The sequence below is a fragment of the Oncorhynchus kisutch genome, linkage group LG7 (genome assembly GCF_002021735.2).
Source record: "Oncorhynchus kisutch isolate 150728-3 linkage group LG7, Okis_V2, whole genome shotgun sequence".
NCBI lineage: Eukaryota > Metazoa > Chordata > Actinopteri > Salmoniformes > Salmonidae > Oncorhynchus > Oncorhynchus kisutch.
In genome coordinates this window covers 33,010,190-33,030,570 of record NC_034180.2, presented here as the reverse complement: position 1 = coordinate 33,030,570, position 20,381 = coordinate 33,010,190, and the positions used below count along the sequence as shown (strand labels likewise).

At 41.5% G+C, this 20,381-nt stretch overlaps 1 protein-coding gene across 2 annotated transcripts in view; it reads right to left on the bottom strand.

Annotated features, from left to right (window-relative positions):
- Positions 1 to 20,381, bottom strand: part of flvcr2a (FLVCR choline and putative heme transporter 2a) — a 27,448-nt gene extending 7,067 nt beyond the window's left edge. The window contains exons 1-10 of one of the 2 annotated variants that reach the window (XM_020487144.2): positions 19,496 to 20,378; positions 10,725 to 10,866; positions 7,655 to 7,795; positions 6,758 to 6,825; positions 6,533 to 6,636; positions 4,813 to 4,923; positions 4,188 to 4,293; positions 3,947 to 4,058; positions 3,480 to 3,544; positions 1,812 to 1,924 (exon numbers count right to left, since the gene is read on the bottom strand). In XM_020487144.2, the coding sequence (XP_020342733.1) occupies positions 1,850 to 1,924; positions 3,480 to 3,544; positions 3,947 to 4,058; positions 4,188 to 4,293; positions 4,813 to 4,923; positions 6,533 to 6,636; positions 6,758 to 6,825; positions 7,655 to 7,795; positions 10,725 to 10,866; positions 19,496 to 20,086 (1,515 nt within the window). In that variant the 5' untranslated portion in view covers positions 20,087 to 20,378 and the 3' untranslated portion in view covers positions 1,812 to 1,849. Of the gene's footprint in view, positions 1 to 1,811; positions 1,925 to 3,479; positions 3,545 to 3,946; positions 4,059 to 4,187; positions 4,294 to 4,812; positions 4,924 to 6,532; positions 6,637 to 6,757; positions 6,826 to 7,654; positions 7,796 to 10,724; positions 10,867 to 19,495 lie in introns of both variants that reach the window. The other variant, XM_031828979.1, reaches the window with a different exon arrangement.

Here is a 20,381-nt window from a genome sequence, read left to right as displayed (position 1 = left end):
TCCCAAAAGAAAACTTCAAGCTCGTCTCTCAATTTAAAAAAAAAAGTGTCAATACTTTCCCCCTTGATAACCAGCCCACTTTTGCATGTTGTAAAAGCGTTACATGGTCGCTGCCCATATCATCGCATAATGCAGAAAATACACGAGAGTTCAGGGGCCTTGCTTTTACAAAGTTAACCATTTTCATTGTCGTGTCCAAAACGTCTTTCAAGCTGTCAGGCATTCCCTTGGCAGCAAGAGTCTCTCGGTGGATGCTGCAGTGTACATAAGTGGCATCGGGAGCAACAGCATGCACGTGCGTTACCACTCCACTATGTCTCTCTTCTGGCTTGTATGCGAAACAGTAATTGTTTCAACGCATCTCCTGCCATGTCACTGATGCGTCGTGAAACAGTGTTGTTTGATGAAGGCATTGTCTGTATAGTTTTTTTTGCCATTTGCCCCAGCATTGTCCCAGCCATATCCGCGGCAGCAGGAAGAATTAAGTCCTCCACACTAGTATGGGGCTTGCCTGTCCTAGCCACTCGGTAGCTCACCATATAAGACACTTCTAGCCCCTTCTTATTAATGGTATCTGTTGCTTTTATACATGTCTTACTTCTAGAAAGTCATCTTTATTCTCATTCAAAAAACTCCAGTGGCTTATTTTTCTAATTGTCATGTTTAGTTTCTAAATGTCTGCGTAAGAGTGAAGGTTTCCCGCAAGAGAGTAACAATTCATGTGATTAGATGTTAATTATTAGACTATGCTACCTGTATGTGACATTGTGTTGTTATTTCACTGAACACTAGGTTTGATTACATTTTTGGAGGTGAAACGAGGCTACTCAGGCGAGAAAAAAACCTCACCCAAATGTATAGCCTCTTTGGAAAATATAAATGTACTGTGTGAAAATGTGAAGAATTTTTTTTATTATAAAAAAAAAATAATGTGATTCACATTTTATTTGGCGTTCCCCCGAAGGCATTGCCCATTTAGGAGTATTGCTGTCATCAAAACAATATATGTTTCATGCAAGAAGCACATCAATCCACAATTTACAGGTAATGTATACAATTTAATGGTAATGATCATCTTTCTCTGGAAGACAGAAACAGCTGATTGATCTGCTAACCGTTTTTGTAAGGTACCAAAACATTTCCTCTGGGGTTTATTAGCTTCACTTAAAAAACTGAACTGGAAGTGAAAAGGTCTGTGCTATGCAATAAACAAAAGGGTGATTATTTTTCCAATGAGCTCATATAGTAGGGCTTTGCTTTGAGAAGGATGATCAACCGAAGCACAAATAGTTCAAAGCTCTAATATTACACTCAAGCAGCAAGCTCTATCCTGCAACAAAAGATTTTGCATGAACACTTTATTTCCACCAAGGTTTTACAGTACTTTAGTGCCTCACTCACTGCTTAGCTGACAGAAAATTAGTCTTACTGTTTCTTGTAATTAAAGTGCAGTACCCTGTCCGGATATTAACTCCGAAACCTGCTTGGACCCTAATGCTTTACCAAACCCTATAATCTGTTTTGGCTAATCCCACAAGGCATCTCAATCCTCATTGTTGCTATTTTCACTTATCAGAAATAGCAAGTGCCATGTCTTTGTTTAAGACCTTTTCACCGTATTGAGGTGGGTTATAGACTACAGTCTTTTGAAAAGATTATGAGTAAATTAAGTGTATGATGTGTTTATCTTCAAATAGGAATTCTCAACACATCACCAATACCAGTGCTCTTTATGATTGCATTTTGTACAGTACTGTACAGCTGCAGCATTTTTCTTGTGTGATATAACCTCAAAGACTTGATGCCCCTACCTTGGCTGGTGTGTGTTTGGGTTTTAGTGAGGTTAGTGTCAGAACTGCTGCTCCTGAGGGCTGCTGGGTGCTGTGGCCCCGTAGTCCTGTACCCGAGATGGGGAGCCTGCAGCCTGGAACAACAGCTAGGAAATCACGCACAAGAGGGGCCAAGGGCTCCTCCATCACTGCCATCATCATTCCCATCACCATAATCCCTCTGCCCTTACCAGGCCCTCCCATAACACTGGCCTCTATTCCAGCACTCCACCTGCCTCTAGAGAGAGCCTCCTCTTAATGAGGATTGGGGGTGGAAATGATTTGACATAAAACTGGATTAATGAGATTATTGTAGTTTTGCATAAATAAAGTGAGTAAAGCTCCCAACCTGCATTGAGATAAAAGAAGTGATAGCGATATTCTCATAATAGAAAGAATATAAGCGCTGAGCAGAATGGATTTGTTAGGGATTGTTAATAACATCTCATCATCCCTGACCCCTGGTGAGTTGAGCCTGAAGTTTATTATGAATCTATTATATGATTAAAGCTCATTTTGTTGGAGAAAATTCAATTTTATATTGAGTGAGCAAGCCATTTTTATCAGATGTATTTTGCTGCCAAATGAGTGCAATTGCCTACTGTAAACTACAGTATGACGAAACAGTATGAGTCAGTGTCATATTATTGTAGTTTTATACTACAGATAAACGAGAATGATAATTCACCCTGATATTGTGTGATAGCTTTCTATAGTTCTGCAAACTGTAGTCATAACAATCTGTGACAAAAGGCATCTTTGTAAAACAGGTGCTTGTGTTGAACGAAACAGAAACTTCTCAAGCATAAATTCTGTATCAAACACCCGCAAGGCATACAATCAAATACAGCGAGTTGGAGAACTGACAGCGGGTGCAGAGTCATGCTTTCAGAGAACTGACAGCGGGTGCAGAGTCATGCTTTCAGAGAACTGACAGCGGGTGCAGAGTCATGCTTTCAGAGAACTGACAGCGGGTGCAGAGTCATGCTTTCAGAGAACTGACAGCGGGTGCAGAGTCATGCTTTCAGAGAACTGACAGCGGGTGCAGAGTCATGCTTTCAGAGAACTGACAGCGGGTACAGAGTCATGCTTTCAGAGAACTGACAGCGGGTGCAGAGTCATGCTTTCAGAGAACTGACAGCGGGTGCAGAGTCATGCTTTCAGAGAACTGACAGCGGGTGCAGAGTCATGCTTTCAGAGAACTGACAGCGGGTGCAGAGTCATGCTTTCAGAGAACTGACAGCAGGTGCAGAGTCATGCTTTCAGAGAACTGACAGCGGGTGCAGAGTCATGCTTTCAGAGAACTGACAGCGGGTGCAGAGTCATGCTTTCGGAGAACTGACAGCGGGTGCAGAGTCATGCTTTCAGAGAACTGACAGCGGGTGCAGAGTCATGCTTTCAGAGAACTGACAGCGGGTGCAGAGTCATGCTTTCAGAAACACCTGGGTCGTTTTCAGAAAGCAGAAGAAAAGCATGGTGGTGTGTAACGCCTGCCTGTAACCCCTGTGTCCACTCCACAGCAAGCAAGAGGAACCCAGCCCCAGAGAAGCAGCCAGCCAGAATAGTCCATTGAATGGAGCATCAGCCAGGGGCAGTATCCGACACATCCCCTTTAACTGGACACCAAATAGCAGAAACAGACACACTTACACTCGCCACCTGATTCTCAGCCAGATGGTTGGCCTTTTGCCGTCGGAGGTCAGACTTGATGAATGCTGTAAGATTTAGGGAGAGGAAAGGCACTTCTCAGAAACATATGTTCAGGAATACATGGGTCATACATAGCATACATATTTAGGAATACACAGGACACGTATAGCCTTTGAAACAATATGGGAAATGTCCTACTGTATATAGAAAATGTGTTAATTTTCATCATGATCATTATAAGTCACTAGAGGGCATTATTACTCCATGATGAATGTTAGACACAGCTGTTATGTAATGTCTGCTTGACTGACACAATGATCCGAGTCATGCACTACTAGAGCCCCATATAATGTGGATTACATAACATGTCACTGTGCTTAACTATAACAACTGCAGGCAAAGGAGTCCAATGTTCAATCAACTGTAAAGCTACTCTGTGGGGGAGGGGGGGGGGGGGCAAACTCTACCTGTCATAATGGTCCCTATGAGGAGGAAGACACATAAAAAGATGTTCCCAGCGAATGTGCCAAAGTGGTCTATGATCTTCCCTTGCCCGATGGTGAATATGATCCCAAATATCTGGAAGATGGAGGGCAAATGAGGGGAGTCAGCATGAGAGTTGGTCATCTCTAAACACATTCATAAATACAGTAGACCTCATGCATACGACAAACCTTTCGATGCTGTCATTAATATGGTCCCTGTTACCTGAGCTGAACAGTTGAGCAGGCCTGAGGAGGTGCCCTCACCCTCTGGGAAGGTCAGCTCCACAGCAAACTCAAAGCCAAGTGGCAGGTACCCAGTCATGAAGAACCTAAAGAAATAGGAGGTTTATCAGTGTTGTTGGTACTTGAGCTAAAGCGCATTTGAACATTTCATGCCTGCTGACTGTGCTGAGAGAAAATCAACTCCACAATCAAATTCTCTCTGTGGTCATTACCTAGCATACCCTTTAAACCTTCAGCTCTTGGTCATCTCCTTTATTCATCAATTAACAAATGACAAAATACTTGTTCAACTCCAAGGTAAAATAATGAATGTTGCACAGAATCATTCAAATGAGCTTGTCTGCCACAACACTTTGCATTAAATTGTATTTTAACACAACTAATCAGTGTCTCAAGATGTTGTCTGTCTCTTCTCACAGAATGGCTGTTTAAAGAGCAAGGAGGCCGTTTGAAAAATAGCATACAGTGTTCCTGGAGTGTGACCAGAAAAGAAGGCCTAGTCTTATCCTCTCTTACGACTGACATGTTAGAGGTGGGAATAGCTGAGAAATGCAAATCATTCACAAACATCATTGTGTTTGGTCACAGTGTTTGTTCACTCTTACCCTAGAGCCCCTGATGTCACAAACACCACCCATAGGTGGCCTAAGTTCAGAGTGAAGGCATAGACCACCATTCCCACGAAGGACATGAGATACACAGCCAGGGTAGTCTGTCTGGGGAGAGAGGTAAACATTATTTGTTTGTTTTATCCTGCTTTTGCCTGTATGAAATCTACTGTATGTTTGTATAAACAAAAATGTTCAAACTTCATTTGGTGCCTTGCTCAATATTGTATAACCCATATAGGATTTGAATGAGTCTGCAATGTTTTTATCTCATCTGGATATTGCTTTTACATAACATGGCCACAAAGCACTTAAGAAAAGTCCCTGTCCTGAAACTTCCCACAGGCAGGTCAGGGGCAACACTGCCTGTGAGACCTACACACAGCACCAGCAACAAGTTCAAGTTCTCAATTGGCATGCAGAACTGTTGGATGAGGCTGGCTGTCAACACCTCCCATCCCATTCTTTATGAGAGGAAAAACAAGATTCCTAAGACCCCCTTAGCATAACTCTGGCATATTCTGGTCTACATCAACATGCTTACTATGGTGAAGATCTTCCTGTACAACCACAAGTGAAACATTGCTCCACTCAGCTGTTGTTGTTAATACAACTTAGTCCTGTGACTACCTCACATGGATGTATGTCAACAACAGAGATATGGGTTGACTGCTTTGGCTGAATATATTGTTCTGTTTTAGACTGCTGGATGAAGGGAGGCGCATCAGATTCCACACTCAGATCCTCCAGAACCTCAGCGGTTCACACTTCCAACACAAATACTTCATCCACCTAGAAGCCTGCCTTTGAATAGGAGATTTAAAAGACTTTCATGCAGAAAGTGCTTCGTTTAGAGTGGCTAATGAGAGAGGCTGTTGTGTGCAAGAGCCCAGCCCATCCAATATCATATTGGGTTTACTGTTTTTATAACCCGGATCTCAAGAAAGTATCACAACATTACTGATTGTTACCTTTTCAAGCTATGGTATTTTTGACAAAGAATAAGTTATTGGGATACAATGTATAAGACTCTAAGGTAGATACAGTGAATCTGGCTACTGCTTCGGCATGAGAGCAGAATTAACTAGACTATACACAATAGTTTCCACAAATCACCTTTTAGGGCAAAAGTTATCAAAGATGACTCATCAGCAGTTGCTAAATCTTTTCTAACATGGACCAATTACAACAATACAAACAAATAGAATTTTGGTGACTGACATGACTTACCACATCCACATCCTGACAAGATTAATCACATCCTTGTTTCCCTCATGTTCAATATTGACATACTAACCATTAGATGGAGTCTGATGGTGTCAGAAAACTAAGTTAATGTTATCTAAATTAAGAGTGTTCGGTTGACTGACTTGATTACGGTGCTTGACCAAAAAGCTTCAGAGGATCATGACATTTCCTGGGAATCTACTTGTGTCAGATTAAAGATTAGAGTCAGCAGCCTTGTCAGCAATCAGCTACAGCCACACTATTATAATCTTATGAAATGTATCTTATGTGGGGACTGGGGACCTTGTGTATGTTACCTTATTTAGTTACTTACTGTAGTTCTAAGAAAGAGCCACTGAGATATCAAAGTCACAAAAAATAGTTGTATCTAGGAGCATAATTCTGATGTAATAATGTGTGTTTTATTTCAGTTAAGTCTTTCTTGGGTACTCTCAAATGTTCAGTCCTAGGAGGGATAAGAATGTCTTACTTGTAGGTTTTGGTCTTGTCCAACCAGATCCCACATATGAGGGACCCCACCATCCCAGCAATGACAATGGTGAGGCCAATTCTCCCAGCATTCACCTCTTCACCCTTCGGGGAAATAAATATTTTACTTATTTTGGGAGGGAACAACTCAATTTCTTCCTTTGAATAAGTGTGGCTATAACTGCAGGACATGGCCAGTTGTGTTAAGATTTGGGGTGAGACTTACTGGATAATGCTCAATAATCATCCGGTTCAGCAGTGTGGAAACAGCATAGAAACAACCGACATTCAGCCCTGCAGAAAACATAAAGAAACATCTGCGTTTTGTTTCTGCACTCTGAGTATTTTACAGGATCTGTAGTCTGCAAATGAGCAGGTCTTTATTTAGTTTGAGCGAGGAGGCCTGCAGGGAGAGCAGGGGATCCACATGGGACACTGTGTTTGGGTCTGGCCCTGTCCTAAAGGAAGCCTAGCTGACACACACATGGAACCCATACCTGGACCTTAGCCAGTCTACTACTACACTAGTGCAAGGAGACTATTTGACTTTGGCATAGATTGTGGAGTGTCACTCCATATTTATTTGGTTTGGACAGCTTTAGCTTTAGCTTAGCTCCTATGGCTTTTTTCTTATTTCTGAACATCCTAAGTTGCTACATCAAAGGGTAAACAATGTCAAAATCAACAAAAACACAATAGTCTACCTGTCAAAAGTTTTAGAATACCTACCCATTCAAGGGATTTTCTTTATTTGTACTATTTTATACATTGTAGAATATTAGTGAAGACATCAAAACTATGAAATAACACATGGAATCATGTAGTAACCAAAAAAGTGTTAAACAAATCAAAATATATTTCATATTTGAGATTCTTCAAATAGCCACCCTTTGACTTGATGACAGCTTTACACACTCTTGGCATTCTCTCAACCAGCTTCCCCTGCAATGCTTTTCCAACGGTCTTGAAGGAGTTCCCACATATGCTGTTCCCACATAACGACCCTCTATTGATCTGACCGGCCATAGGTATCCTGGCTCTTTGTGTTTTCTCAAATAATAGTCCAAACATGATGGTAGACATGGGTGTGGTTTGAGAGTGATTGAGGGTGAGTAGGACCCACCATAGCTGATAACAAGGAGCATGAAGGGTAAGTTACGCAGCAGTCTCAGGATAGAGGCCATGTAGGAGTACTCTTCTGGAGGGGTGCTCCTGGCCTGGACCTGAGCCAGGGTGGGAGGGATTTCCGGCTTCTCTTGAAACACTGTTGGACACAGATAGAGAACAGAGAAGGATAATGTAAATATGCTGATATACTGTAGTGTCAAGGTTTGTATGCAATTCCTCTGACACTGGACCATTCATACATGATCTAGAAACACCCAAAATATATTAGAAAAGAGTATGATGTAGAATCTAAGTTACACAGCTGTGCTCCTGCCTGTCAGAGCCCTTTAAAAGAGAATGTTTGAAATGGATCCAACCACAAGCCAATCCTCCCCCTTGTCTGTTCCCCTAAGAAAAACAAGCAGCAGTCACCCAAATAAGCTGGTGATAGCAACAGAATAGTGCACGCTTGAGAGAACAAGAAAGAGAGAACGAGAGAACGAAGGAGAGATGATGCATGTCTGGGACTTTGCCTGAGGACTGGACAGATAAGATAAGGAGACACAAAGCGTTGGAAAGATGAGATGCACCAGTAACTGTTTGCTTCCTCCACGCCCCTGGTGCTTTCCAGAAGTTGTCAGTCAGTCAACAATAGCCACGCTGGAGAGGCCAGCTCCAACGTTCAGTCTGAGAGGGAGGGGAGGAGAGCTCAGCTCACTGGGGCAGGAGTTCATAAAGGCGTCAGATATCTCCAGGGTTGGGGAGTAACTGATTACAAAAAAAGCTGTAACTGTAATCAGATTACAGATACTTTGGAAAAATTAGATGATTTCTTCTTAGAGTACTTTTAAATGTAAAAATACACCATGACACCTTTCTGTTTTCTCAATGACATTCAATGTATCATTGGGGGGAAAAATAACACAAGTTTAAGTTTGTTCCACCTGAGCGAGTCTGACCACAAGTCAGAGACCACTATGATGACACACCAAATGCATTTGATTGATTCTTTTGGTCTTCTTCTAATGCCTCTTAAGGGGAAAGTAATCCTGTCAGTATAGTTGTCTAGGTAAGACTATGGGTGCCAAGAGTGGTTCTCAATCAGAGACAGGTGTTTATTGTTGTCTCTGATTGGGAACCATATTTAGGCAGCCATATTCTTTGAGTGTTTTGCGGGTGATTGTTCCTGTCTCTGTGTTTGTTTGCACCAGATAAGGCTGTTTAGGTTTTTCACGGTTTTGTATTGTATCGCCATTATCTTTATTAAAGATGTATGAAGATAACCACGCTGCATTTTGGTCCGATCCCTGCTACACCTCTTCAGACGAAGAGGAGGAAATTATCCGTAACAAATCCAAAATAATTTAAAGTAATCCGATTACATAACTGAGTTTGGCTAATTACCTTAATGATGACAGGTGATAGCAACAAAATAGTGAAAGCTTGGCCAATGGCCATCCCATGCATTCTCTTGTTCTCTCTCTGTAAGTAACTGTAATTGATTACATTTAGAAAGTAACCTTCCAAATCCTGGATATCTTACAGCACCAAGCTAACAGAGGTCTTCAACAGGCATCAGATATCTTACAGCACCAAGCTAACAGAGGGCTTCAACAGGCATCAGATATCTTACAGCACCAAGCTAACAGAGGGCTTCAATAAGCGTAAGCTATCTTACAAGCACCAAGCTAGCAGAGGGCTTCAATAGGCATCAGATATCTTATCCAAGCTAACAGAGGGCTTCAAAATACATCAGATATCTTACAGCACCAAGCTAACAGAGGGCTTCAATAGACATCAGATATCTTACAGCACCAAGCTAACAGAGGGCTTCAATAGACATCAGATATCTTACAGCACCAAGCTAACAGAGAGCTTCAATAGACATCTTACAGCATCCAGCTCACAGTCATAACCACAGATGAGTGACATACAGTACAGCACCACATCAGCACACTTGCAACCTACATTGCCTGTTTGTTTAAACACACCATTATAAAGGCACAATTGATAATAACTGACATCAAACATTGGTTGATCTCAGGGCCTTTGAGAAACAGGTTCCTGTTTGTTTAAAGACTTACAGACAGTGTGTATCAGTTTCATTCTCAGAATGTATATATATTTTAATACAGATTCACAGGGATATATAGTAGCAGTTTGAGGTGGGATCAACCACTCAGCAGCAAACCTCATCTGACTGAGAAATCCAATAACTATAGCCCAAAGATAGGATATAAATAAAATATGCATCCTATCCCCTAAGTGCAACAATGTTGCTGGCCAGGCCTTTATCTACGCATTGCCTCCCACCATAACTCCAGTTCTTCTTCTAAGGCCAGGTTCCATGTCTAAACTTGCCCAATGTGACTCCTTCAACAAAACATGGAAGGCCCCAAAACAGAAGTGGGATGACCTGGTCTGTGTGTTGAAAGAAAAATGCTTTCAAAGGCAGTTCAACGAGGTCGTCAAACCACAGTCAATTACAGTGATTGCAGCCATGTGGTATCCACAGCAAGTGAATGAAGAGACATTGACTGGTCTGTTCAGAGCACATCTCAATATGCACTAATCCCTGAGAATGCTGAACTATCCACCAACACTGCCAGGAGAACATGACTGCCAGGAGAACATGACTGCCAGAAACAAGTAGACATCCAAGACTACAGAACTGCAGACCCAATGATGAGCCCCGGAGATGCAATGCTGCAATGTAATCATATTCAAACTTCCACAGCAGAGCTCTCAGTGTCCCCGTTTAAAAATGGTCTTACACTGATACAAGTCGAAAACAAGGTCACAAGGTTATGGGCCATGGCTCAGTTTGTCGTCTACCAAGAGTTTATTATGAGTTGTTGGTACATAGGCTATGCCAGGGGAAAGGAAATACTGACATTAAAATGTCATGTATTCAACACCTCATACTGGCATTATAATGAATTCAACACCTAAGGCTCATAATGATTGGAAGAGTTATATGTTATAATGGGAAGGAGTTTAGGAAGGAGTAACTACTGACCAGCTCTGTGTGTTAGCCATAGGCCAGTCTGTATGTATTAGAATGGCCATTTTCCCTCAAGACTTACGGAAGACTACGAGGATGAAGATCACGGTGGCCATTCCAGCAGTGATGTAGAACATGATGCTGATGTGGTATGCCAGATCGTCCATATCATCAACATTTGGCACGAGGATGGGCGGCACCAGAAAGCCAATGGCAATGCCCATCTGTAAGTGAGGGAGACAAAAATACACGATCAGTCAATGACTCCTGCCATCACACCTCCACACACATACAAAGCAATGCTATTAAGGGGAAACATATAAACAAACTATAACGTTAAGTAAAGCATGAAATGTTTAAACAGTCCTATATGGCTATACTGCTTGATAGTTGTTAGAGTGACAGTAAATAAATCAGCTATGGCAGAAACGCATGCTTGATTATGTGTTGACATGAGTGCATACAAAGTACAGAAAATAGAGTGTGGCATGTCGTAAAGTTAATGTCAGGGCCATATTTTAATGGCAGGGCCATATTTCTTGGTAGTCCAGAAATGAGGATAAAGTGTCTTTGCGTCTTTCACAATCCCTTGTCAACTGGCCTATATTCCCCCTCTCCCCACTGTCTGGCAACAATTGTAGTGGTTTTTGGACATTGAGGGTTGCTAAACCTTCCAAATTTGAATACCACATGTGCCCATGTCCTCATCTTCCTAGAGCCTCAACATTCCAGAAAGGACATCAGACAGGGTCCCATGACTCTATGGGAAAGGTGAAAGTGAGACACGGTCAAGAGATGACAGAGGCATGCTCCTCAAAGGAGGACCAGTGTGACATCTCCCCATCACCTTCCCAGCATGCTGCTTCCTCATAGTTGCTGGGGACACTCTTACCCTGCAACTACCCTCTAGGAAATTCACTGCACAAAATGTCAATACTGGTGTTGACGTTGTTTACCACTACATCACTATAACTTAGATGAACTTACCTGAGGGATAGCTTAGTAACAGACTCACAGGAACATTTTAAAGATCAGCATTCCTACAACAGAATAACTGATGTGTGATCTTTGTTCAATCTCCATCATTTGGTTCAAGAATATACATTTCATAGATTTCATACTTTCTAAAAGAAAAGGTTGGTACCAGTCCATCTTAATGCAGTACAATAGACCTTTTAACATGTTCCTCAAATCAACCTTTTCAAAACAACTTCTGAAATACCATTCCATTTCCACGCTATGTTTAAGCAAGAAGGCCCGAAGGGGTGATGTATATGGCCAATATACCACGGCTAATGGCTGTTCTTACGCACGACGCAGTGCAGAGTGCCTGGACACAGCCTTTAGCTGTGGTATATTGGAAATATATCACAAACCCCCAACGGGCCTTGTTGCTATTATAAACTGGTTACCAACATAATTAGAGCAGTAAAAATAAACGTTTTGTCATACGGGCTGTTCTTAGGCATGACACAACAGAACAAAAAGACTGAACGACTCTGCTCGTGTCTCTAGCAACCCTAGATTTGTGTCGGTACTACATCTTGTGGAAGGATGAAATAGTATGAATAAAGAACATGTGCCAATATATCCTCCAAACACTGGCTGCTCCGGCATTATCACTTAAATAGAAGTCCTGATTCTATCAGCTTCTACATGAAACGTTAGTTTGAATGAAAATAATGTCAAACTTTAAAGCAGTAGGAGGGGTATCAGAGCCAGAGGTTAAAATAACTATGCGAAAAATAGGTCATTGTTAATATTAAGAACAAAACAAAATGGTCTTTGATCTACATAAAAGCAAAGGAACTGAATGTGGGATTGAGTCAAAGAACAATAAACATGCTTAACAATGAACGGTATGAAGTATTTACAGGAAGCTCTGACTGCGTGAGACTCTATTGAAAGAAAAATGAACTGTTTGGCTTCAGAGGTTGGAGGGCATTTGTGTGGTACTCCATAGTATGTGTCAGACCATTAAACTTCCCATGAATGATGACAGGGGCTTCGGGCTGGTCAACACTATCCATATCCAAGGCTTTCCCCAAGGGTTACATAGAGTACCCAGAGCAAAAGGTATTCTGGGTCACCTACAGATACTGTATCTGCAAGACCACAAGAATTGTCAAAGCAACTTAGAATGTGCTGAGAGATAGTTCTAGTGCAGGGTTCCCCATTAGGTGGGCAGTGGGCCAAATCCGGCCCACAGGTAAATGTATTTGTATTTTCTTTTTATCGCTTGTACAATTGTGCGCCGCCTCATGGCTCTCACGGACGTGGCTGGCTGCGACACAGCCTGGGATCAAACCCGTGACTGTAGTGACTTGCCTAGTTAAATAAAGGTTTAAAAAATAAATAATAATTGTCAGTATTCATACACCTAGTAAATTATGTTACTTTGATTTCCCACATACTTAGTAAGTGGGAGGTACTGGGCACATTAGAAGTGTCAGTTTGGCTGGTTCCTGCAGGTTCTCCCACATCAGACCAGTGGACACATCTGCCCCAGTCTTATTAGCCTTTGCATTGCCATCCACCCAGTCGTGTTGTAATTCTCGCTGCAAGCTAATGCTCCTTCTGCCTTGTACCTCTGCCCTTTGTAGCATTTAACAGCTAAGAGAGGAACAGAGGTACCTCCTTTGTGGGCGGTCTGTATCTGTGACAAGTTAACGTTTTGTTATTTACCTGTCTTTCTCTACCACATGACATACACACGCCATGAGGGACAAAAGTCCAGTGCAAAGGAGAGATTACCCATAAGAATAGACAGGACCAACCCAATACCAGGAAGCAGCATGTTGTGGTTCAAAACACAAGTACGCCTCTACTTCTCTAAAGTGAATTAACCATTCCTTAGAACGGAGGAAGAAAGTCTGTGGGTACTTGGTTTACTGAGAAGGTTTGTAACGACTCTCGTGGGTTGAAGAAGGAGACCAATGTGCAGTGTGGTAGACGTTCATGATTATTAATAAAGCTGAACACCTCAACAAAATAAGAAAGTAGAAAAACAAAAGCGCACAGTTCTGTCAGGCAAACAAAACAGCTAAACAGAAAATAACTCCCCACAAAACCCAAACGGAAATTACCAACTTATATATGATCCCCAATCCGAGACAACGATAGACAGCTGCCTCTGATTGGGAACAACACATGGTAAAAACAACAAAGAAATAGAAAACATAGAAACATAAAACCTAGAATGCCCACCCTAATCACACCCTGACCTAACCAAAAACGGAGAAATAAAAGGCTCTCTAAGATCAGGGTGTGACACTGGAGGCTTCGGCCATGGATCATCACTGGAGGCTTCGTACGTGGAGCCGGAACAGGTTTCTCCGTCCTGGCTGGATGCCCACTCTAGCCCAGCCAATGCGGGGAGCTGGAATATAGTGCACCGGGCTGTGACTGAGCACTGGAGACATGGTGCGCATCACCGCATAACACGGTGCCCGACCGGTCATATGCTCCCCACGGTAAGCACGGGGAGTTGGCTCAGGTCTAAACCCTAACTCCGCCAATCTCCCCATGTGCCCCCCAAATTTTTTTGGGGGGGAGCTGCCTCTCGGGCTTCCGTGCTAGCCGTGACTCCTTGTATAGTTGCTCCCTCCTTGCTGCCTCCATCTGCTCCCATGGGAGGCGAGCCCTCCCAGCCAGGATCTCCTCCCACGTCCAGGATCCTTTACCATTCAGAATGTCCTCCCACGTCCATTCCTCCTGACCACGCTGCACAGTGGGAAATTACAATGGTATACAGTCTCTGCTATGTCCTACAGGAACACACTTTTTTCACTCCACCTCAATACAAAGTGATTTTCTTAGCAGGTTAGGAGAGTATTTTTGCTAACCAGTGGAGGCTCCTCAGAGGAGGAAGAGGAGGACCATCCTAATCAGTGAATTTCATAAAAATAAAAACAGTGAAACATTAAAAAAGTTATCCTTTTTATATTAAACTATACTAAAAATAGTAATGTCACCAAATAATTGATTTTTTAAAAATGAAGTTAAGAACAGATTCTTATTTTACAATGACGGCCTACCCCAGCCAAACCTTCCCCTAACCTGGACAACGCTGGGCCAATTGTGAGCTGCCCTATGGGACTCCCAATCATTGCCGGTTGTGATAAAACCAGGGTCTGTAGTGATGCCTCTAACACTGAGATGCAGTACCTTAGACCGCTGAGCCACTCAGGAGAACTAAAAACACTGTTTTGCAATGGTCTACAGTAGCCTCAACAGCACTGTGTAGCGTACCACCATGGTGTAGCCAGAGGACAACTCATTTCCGTCCTCTGAGTACATTGACTTCAATACAAAACCTAGGAGGCTCTTAGTTCTCACTCCCTTCCATAGACTTACACAGTAAGTATGACAACATCTGGAGGACGTCCTCCAACCTATCAGAGCTCTTGCAGCATGAACTGACATGTTGTCCACCCAATCAAAAGATCAGAGAATTAATATAATACTGAAAGCATACGCTACAGATAGCTATCACTGCAGTGCATAAAATGTAGTGAGTAGTTGACTCAAAGAGAAAGACAATAGTTTAACAGTTTAGAACATATTAATTTATTTAAAATGTGTGGAGAAGCGAGAGAGCTAAATTTGTTTTTTTTATACTTAACTAGCTAATTACATTTCAGTAATTTAGCAGACACTCTTATCCAGAGCGACTGACAGGAGCAATTATGGTTAAGTACCTTGCTCAAGGGCACATTGATAGATGTTTTCCCCTTGTCAGCTCTGGGATTTGAACCAGCAATTTTTCAGTTACTGGCCCAACAATCTAACTGCTAGGCTACCTGCCACAAGAATGCAGTTAGCTAGTTTATCCCAATCAAACACCCAGCTCAAACAGAGAGGGATGCTATGTTAGTAAGCTGGCGATGGCTATCCAACACTGTTCCAAGTCAAGGTAAGCTTTTGATTTTATTCATTTATTCCCATTGGGGCCCGCCGGTGTAACTGCTTGCTGACTGTACACTGTACTGCATGATTGTAGGTGGTTTACTAACTCGTTAGTTCTACTAGCTATGTTGACTATGACATTAGCTAATATGGTGACAATGATTTAGGCTGTGTGTAGCGGTTATGATATGAAGGTTTGGCTTGGAAAGGTTTTTTAAGCCTGGTCACAGAAAGATGATGTGTTGTGCACTGAAGTCCACAAGCGAAGGAAAAAGGTGAGACGAGGATAGCACGTAGATGAGAATAGGAATTATACGAGCAAAGTGATCATGTGGTTTGTATGTCGCTGCTATGAATGTGAACTGTGTTTGCGTGTGATCAGTGGTGTATTCATTCTGTTGAAAAACGTATCTTAAACGGAAGCAAACAGGAATAAACATACCTGAATTTGTCTAATAGAAACTCTTGTTTGCAACTGTTGATCACTAGATACACCCTAGATCAGCTAGATACAGGCAAGAGTATGCAAGACGATATTGAATGTGTCACTATCTGTCACCTTTTCTCTCGACCTGTGCACATATGTTGTAAACTGTCATTCGTATGCTAGGTTGTAGCAACTTCATGATGGGTATAGGAAAATTTGAGTATCATGTTGTAGCCTAAAGCTATCGATGCTACATTGAGCTGGGTGAATGGAATATGAATTATAGTCATCCAATAAGCTGTAATAGAAATAAGGCCATGCTCATAATTTTTTTTAAATAATATTGTCCTCCCTCATCTTAAATGTCACCAACCACCACTGTTGCTAACCCTAACCCTAACCCTTTTCCTAACCTTAACCTCTTAACCTGTTATGTGAATTCTCCTAACCTGCTACATGAATTATCCGAACCTACTACGTGAATTCTCCTAACCTACTGCATAAATTCCCCTAACCTTCTACGAAAAAGTCACCGGTATCAAAGTGCATGAAGAGTGTTTCCCAGGTCCCCAAGTCCTACACCCCTGCTGAATGCAAACATTTAGTGGACCAGGAATGAACAAAGCAAGCCCCACTAACAGCATCATCTTTATGTAAACTGAAACCAAAACTACAAATGCATTCCAAATAGGTCATTTAAAGATTGTTCGTAAAGTAATGTTACTATTAAGCTTAAGAAAAATCGTTCCTTTCTGCCATTTGAAATAGGACTTATAGGTCATATAGGTCATATTTTGCAAAGTGTATTTTAAGTCTCTTTCGATATAATCTAGCCATTGACATATATACGGTATTACATCAAATTAATATAAATCTATGCCTATATTTCCATTTGAACAAAAAGTATTTATTTCATAAAATATTTTTGTTGATTTCTATATAAACAGTAGAGGGGCGGTCAAAGGCACGCTTGAGGTGTCACTAGAGACTCGGGTACGATCCCGTGTCGTGACCGGGAGACCAATGAGGCGGCGCAAAATTTGCCCAGCGTCGTCCGGGTTTAGGGGAGGGTTTGGCTGACCGGAATGTTCTTGTCCCATCTGTGGCGGGTTGGGCGCTTGCAAGCTGACTGCGGTCGCCAGTTGTACGGTGTTTCCTCCGACACGTTGGTGCTTGAGGTGTCACTAGAGTGTCGTGACCGGGAGACCAATGAGGCGGCGCAAAATTTGCCCAGCGTCGTCCGGGTTTAGGGGAGGGTTTGGCTGACCGGGATGTTCTTGTCCCATCTGTGGCGGGTTGGGCGCTTGCAAGCTGACTGCGGTCGCCAGTTGTACGGTGTTTCCTCCGACACGTTGGTGAGGCTGGCTTCTGTGCAGTGTGTGAAGACCTTCGCCTCTCCCAAATCCATATGTGAGTTGCAGCGATGGGAAAAGACTAACTACCAATTGGATATCACAAAAAAAAACTTTAAAAAAAACGTATATTATATAGGAGGACACACTTATATTTTTATTTTATTTTGTACATTACATAAATACTTATTTAAAGAGCGATGATTTAGTATACCTTGATCAATGCATTAAGTGCGTGATTAAATGATTAAATGTAGCCTACTGTACAGATGCATACACCGTAATGGCAAAAGATCGCCGATTTGTACCACGTAATTTTCCCCTTACTCGTCTTTATTTTTCTATTTTTTATCTGTTTTTCTTTCATTTCCATAAATTGCTGTCGTGACAGAATTCTTACGAAACCTCGCCAATCGTGAAAGGTCCATCGAGTTATGTTAGAAATATAACAGAAATCCTTCTGAAAATGATTGTGCATCAGTCAGCTATAGAGATGCTCAATGTTGTATATTTGATAGTTAAGCTAGTGGTGATGACATATTTAAACATGCTGCAATTTGAGAAAAAAATTCATTTTCCTGTGGTGTGAGTTTCGTATTTGTATGTTGCAATATTCAAGTTAGCACATATTCAAAGAGATCATCCTTACATAAAAGGCTACAATCCAAGGAGTCTTTTTGGATAGGTTTGGAGGGGGGGGGGGGGGGGTGTAGTGCTCAATGCACTACACACACACACACCTAAAAAAAAATACTACAAAAATGTTAATCCGAGTTCAAAGCTTTACTGGCTAAGTAACTAAGCTCAAACAGCATGTTCAGTATTTCATTTTCATGAACTCAAACACTTAATCACAAAGGGCTACTTTAGTCAGAACAAAGTAGGCTAGTCAGAAGAAAAAAATATTCCATACAAAAGTGAGCTCTGAAAGGAGGTAATCCAGCAAAAAGGCTGACTAAAACTGTGATTGCTTGGAAATTGGAAAGCTACTTTGTTGGAGCAGTGCTCCTCCTTGCCATGTGAAACCGCCAAAGAAAATCATCTCAATTCAGTTTTTAGGACATGCTTGTCACTATGCATGTAACTCACTATACGGCTGGATTAATTCATCTATAAAAGGACCAGCAATATCAAGCTCTAAACGAGAATACTATGCAGCGCATCTCATCAAATCGCACTAAATCGGATCTCTGAATATATTTTCATTTGGCTATATCAGTGGTGTGGAAATTGTGCATCCAAGGGCTGATAAATGGAGGACAATCACTCAGACACGTGTCCTGGTTTGTTTATTAATGGTCCACCCCATGCTCAGAGGTCATTTGACCATTATTTTAATAAATGGATTATTGGGGATTATAATAGACGTGCCTGAACATAAATTGATTATTAAGGATTACAATAAATCCCAACATTGTAAATCCCAACTGGCCTCCAATTCGTGGCTTGGCTTCAACATAGCTAGATACTGAATACAGGCCTATTGCAGTAGTATAATCATACACATTACCTATTGCATTTAGGGGTCGACTACCCAATCCCTAATTTGATTAATAATGGGGCATTTTGAGGGAGAAAAGAAGAGAAATTTCGTCCAGTAAGAGAGGTTGTACATACTCAGTTTCAGATGCTGTACATACTCAGTTTCAGATGTTGACCACTGTGTCAGACATTTATTAAAAGAGGATGCATCCTCGCCAAAAGGTGTCCATTGCAGAATTACAGTATCTCCATTTCTGAATGCATATGAATTGCTCTAGGCTATATCCTAACTTCTTTAACCATTTTCAATGTATCATCAAAACAACTTCTGAATCTAAAACACCACAATTAGTAAGGATAATCTCTTGATAGCCATTGGTCATGCCATACTGTTGACCTATTTCATCTTAACTATCTAAGATCTCAAATCTATAAACGTCAGTTAAATAAACTGTCCAAGACCAACCTTTTTGAAAACATCACATATAGTAATCGGGTTACCCATGTGCGTAATGCGTAATGTCTCTCCAATTGTCGCAAACGGCATTGCCGTTTATGGGCACTATTTTTTGGGATCAACAAATCAATATTTGTTGCGAATTAAAATCTAAATAAATAATGAATCATAAATCACCACAGATTTCACTTAATAGGGTACCTTTGCGTGATGTGGAATAAACTGACCTGATTCCCAAATACGCCGATGGAACAGGCGGTGGACACCTCTTCAGAGCCAAACCAAACCGATGCTAGGCGGGAAGGCATCCCAAGGATGAATACCTGTGATAGGGAGCCTGCGAATTGTCCAAGCATGGTCACCCAAAATAGGTTTTGCTTGACGCTGGCCACCTTGATCCATGTCCCAAGGCAATTAATGGCGGTGGCCATCAGTGCTATGAGCCGCAGTCCTTTTTTGTCTAAAAGCCAGGAGACAGGCCATATAAAGGGAATATATGTCAACATATAGATCATTGACATCCAGTCGATGGCAAAAGAGTCCACATTGTAGAATTTCATAAAAATATTGTTAATTATTCCGTATTGGATCCATTGAAATGCGTTGCACAGGGAATAAGAGCTGAAAAGGAACACCATCACCCATCTCCTTTTGTATAAATGCGTAGTAGTTGTATTGTCCTTGTTCACATTCGGGATGCTCGTGCATTCGATTTGTTCCTCCAAGTCCACGGATTTGGAAGGGTTCGTTTTTCCCAGATCCAGACAAGTTTTCTCTTCTTTAATTTCTTCATCATCAAAGTCAGGGTTGTCGCCCATATTGAGACACTTTTTCTGTTACCTGCCCTTGGTACCTGTGCGCACTGTTAGTTTAGTCTTCGCAGAAACTGCAACTTAAACAAGTATGTATTATTCAAAATTTGCATGCAGTGTAGGCTAACACGCAACAACTTAATTAAAACGTTTTAAATGTTAAACTAACGTCAAAATGCAGGGTGAAACATATCTTAGTCTAACTAACTATTAAAAAAACAAATAGAAACCAGTATATATATACATATATTTATATTATATCTTGTTAAATTGCTATCATTATTAAATAATGATATAAAAC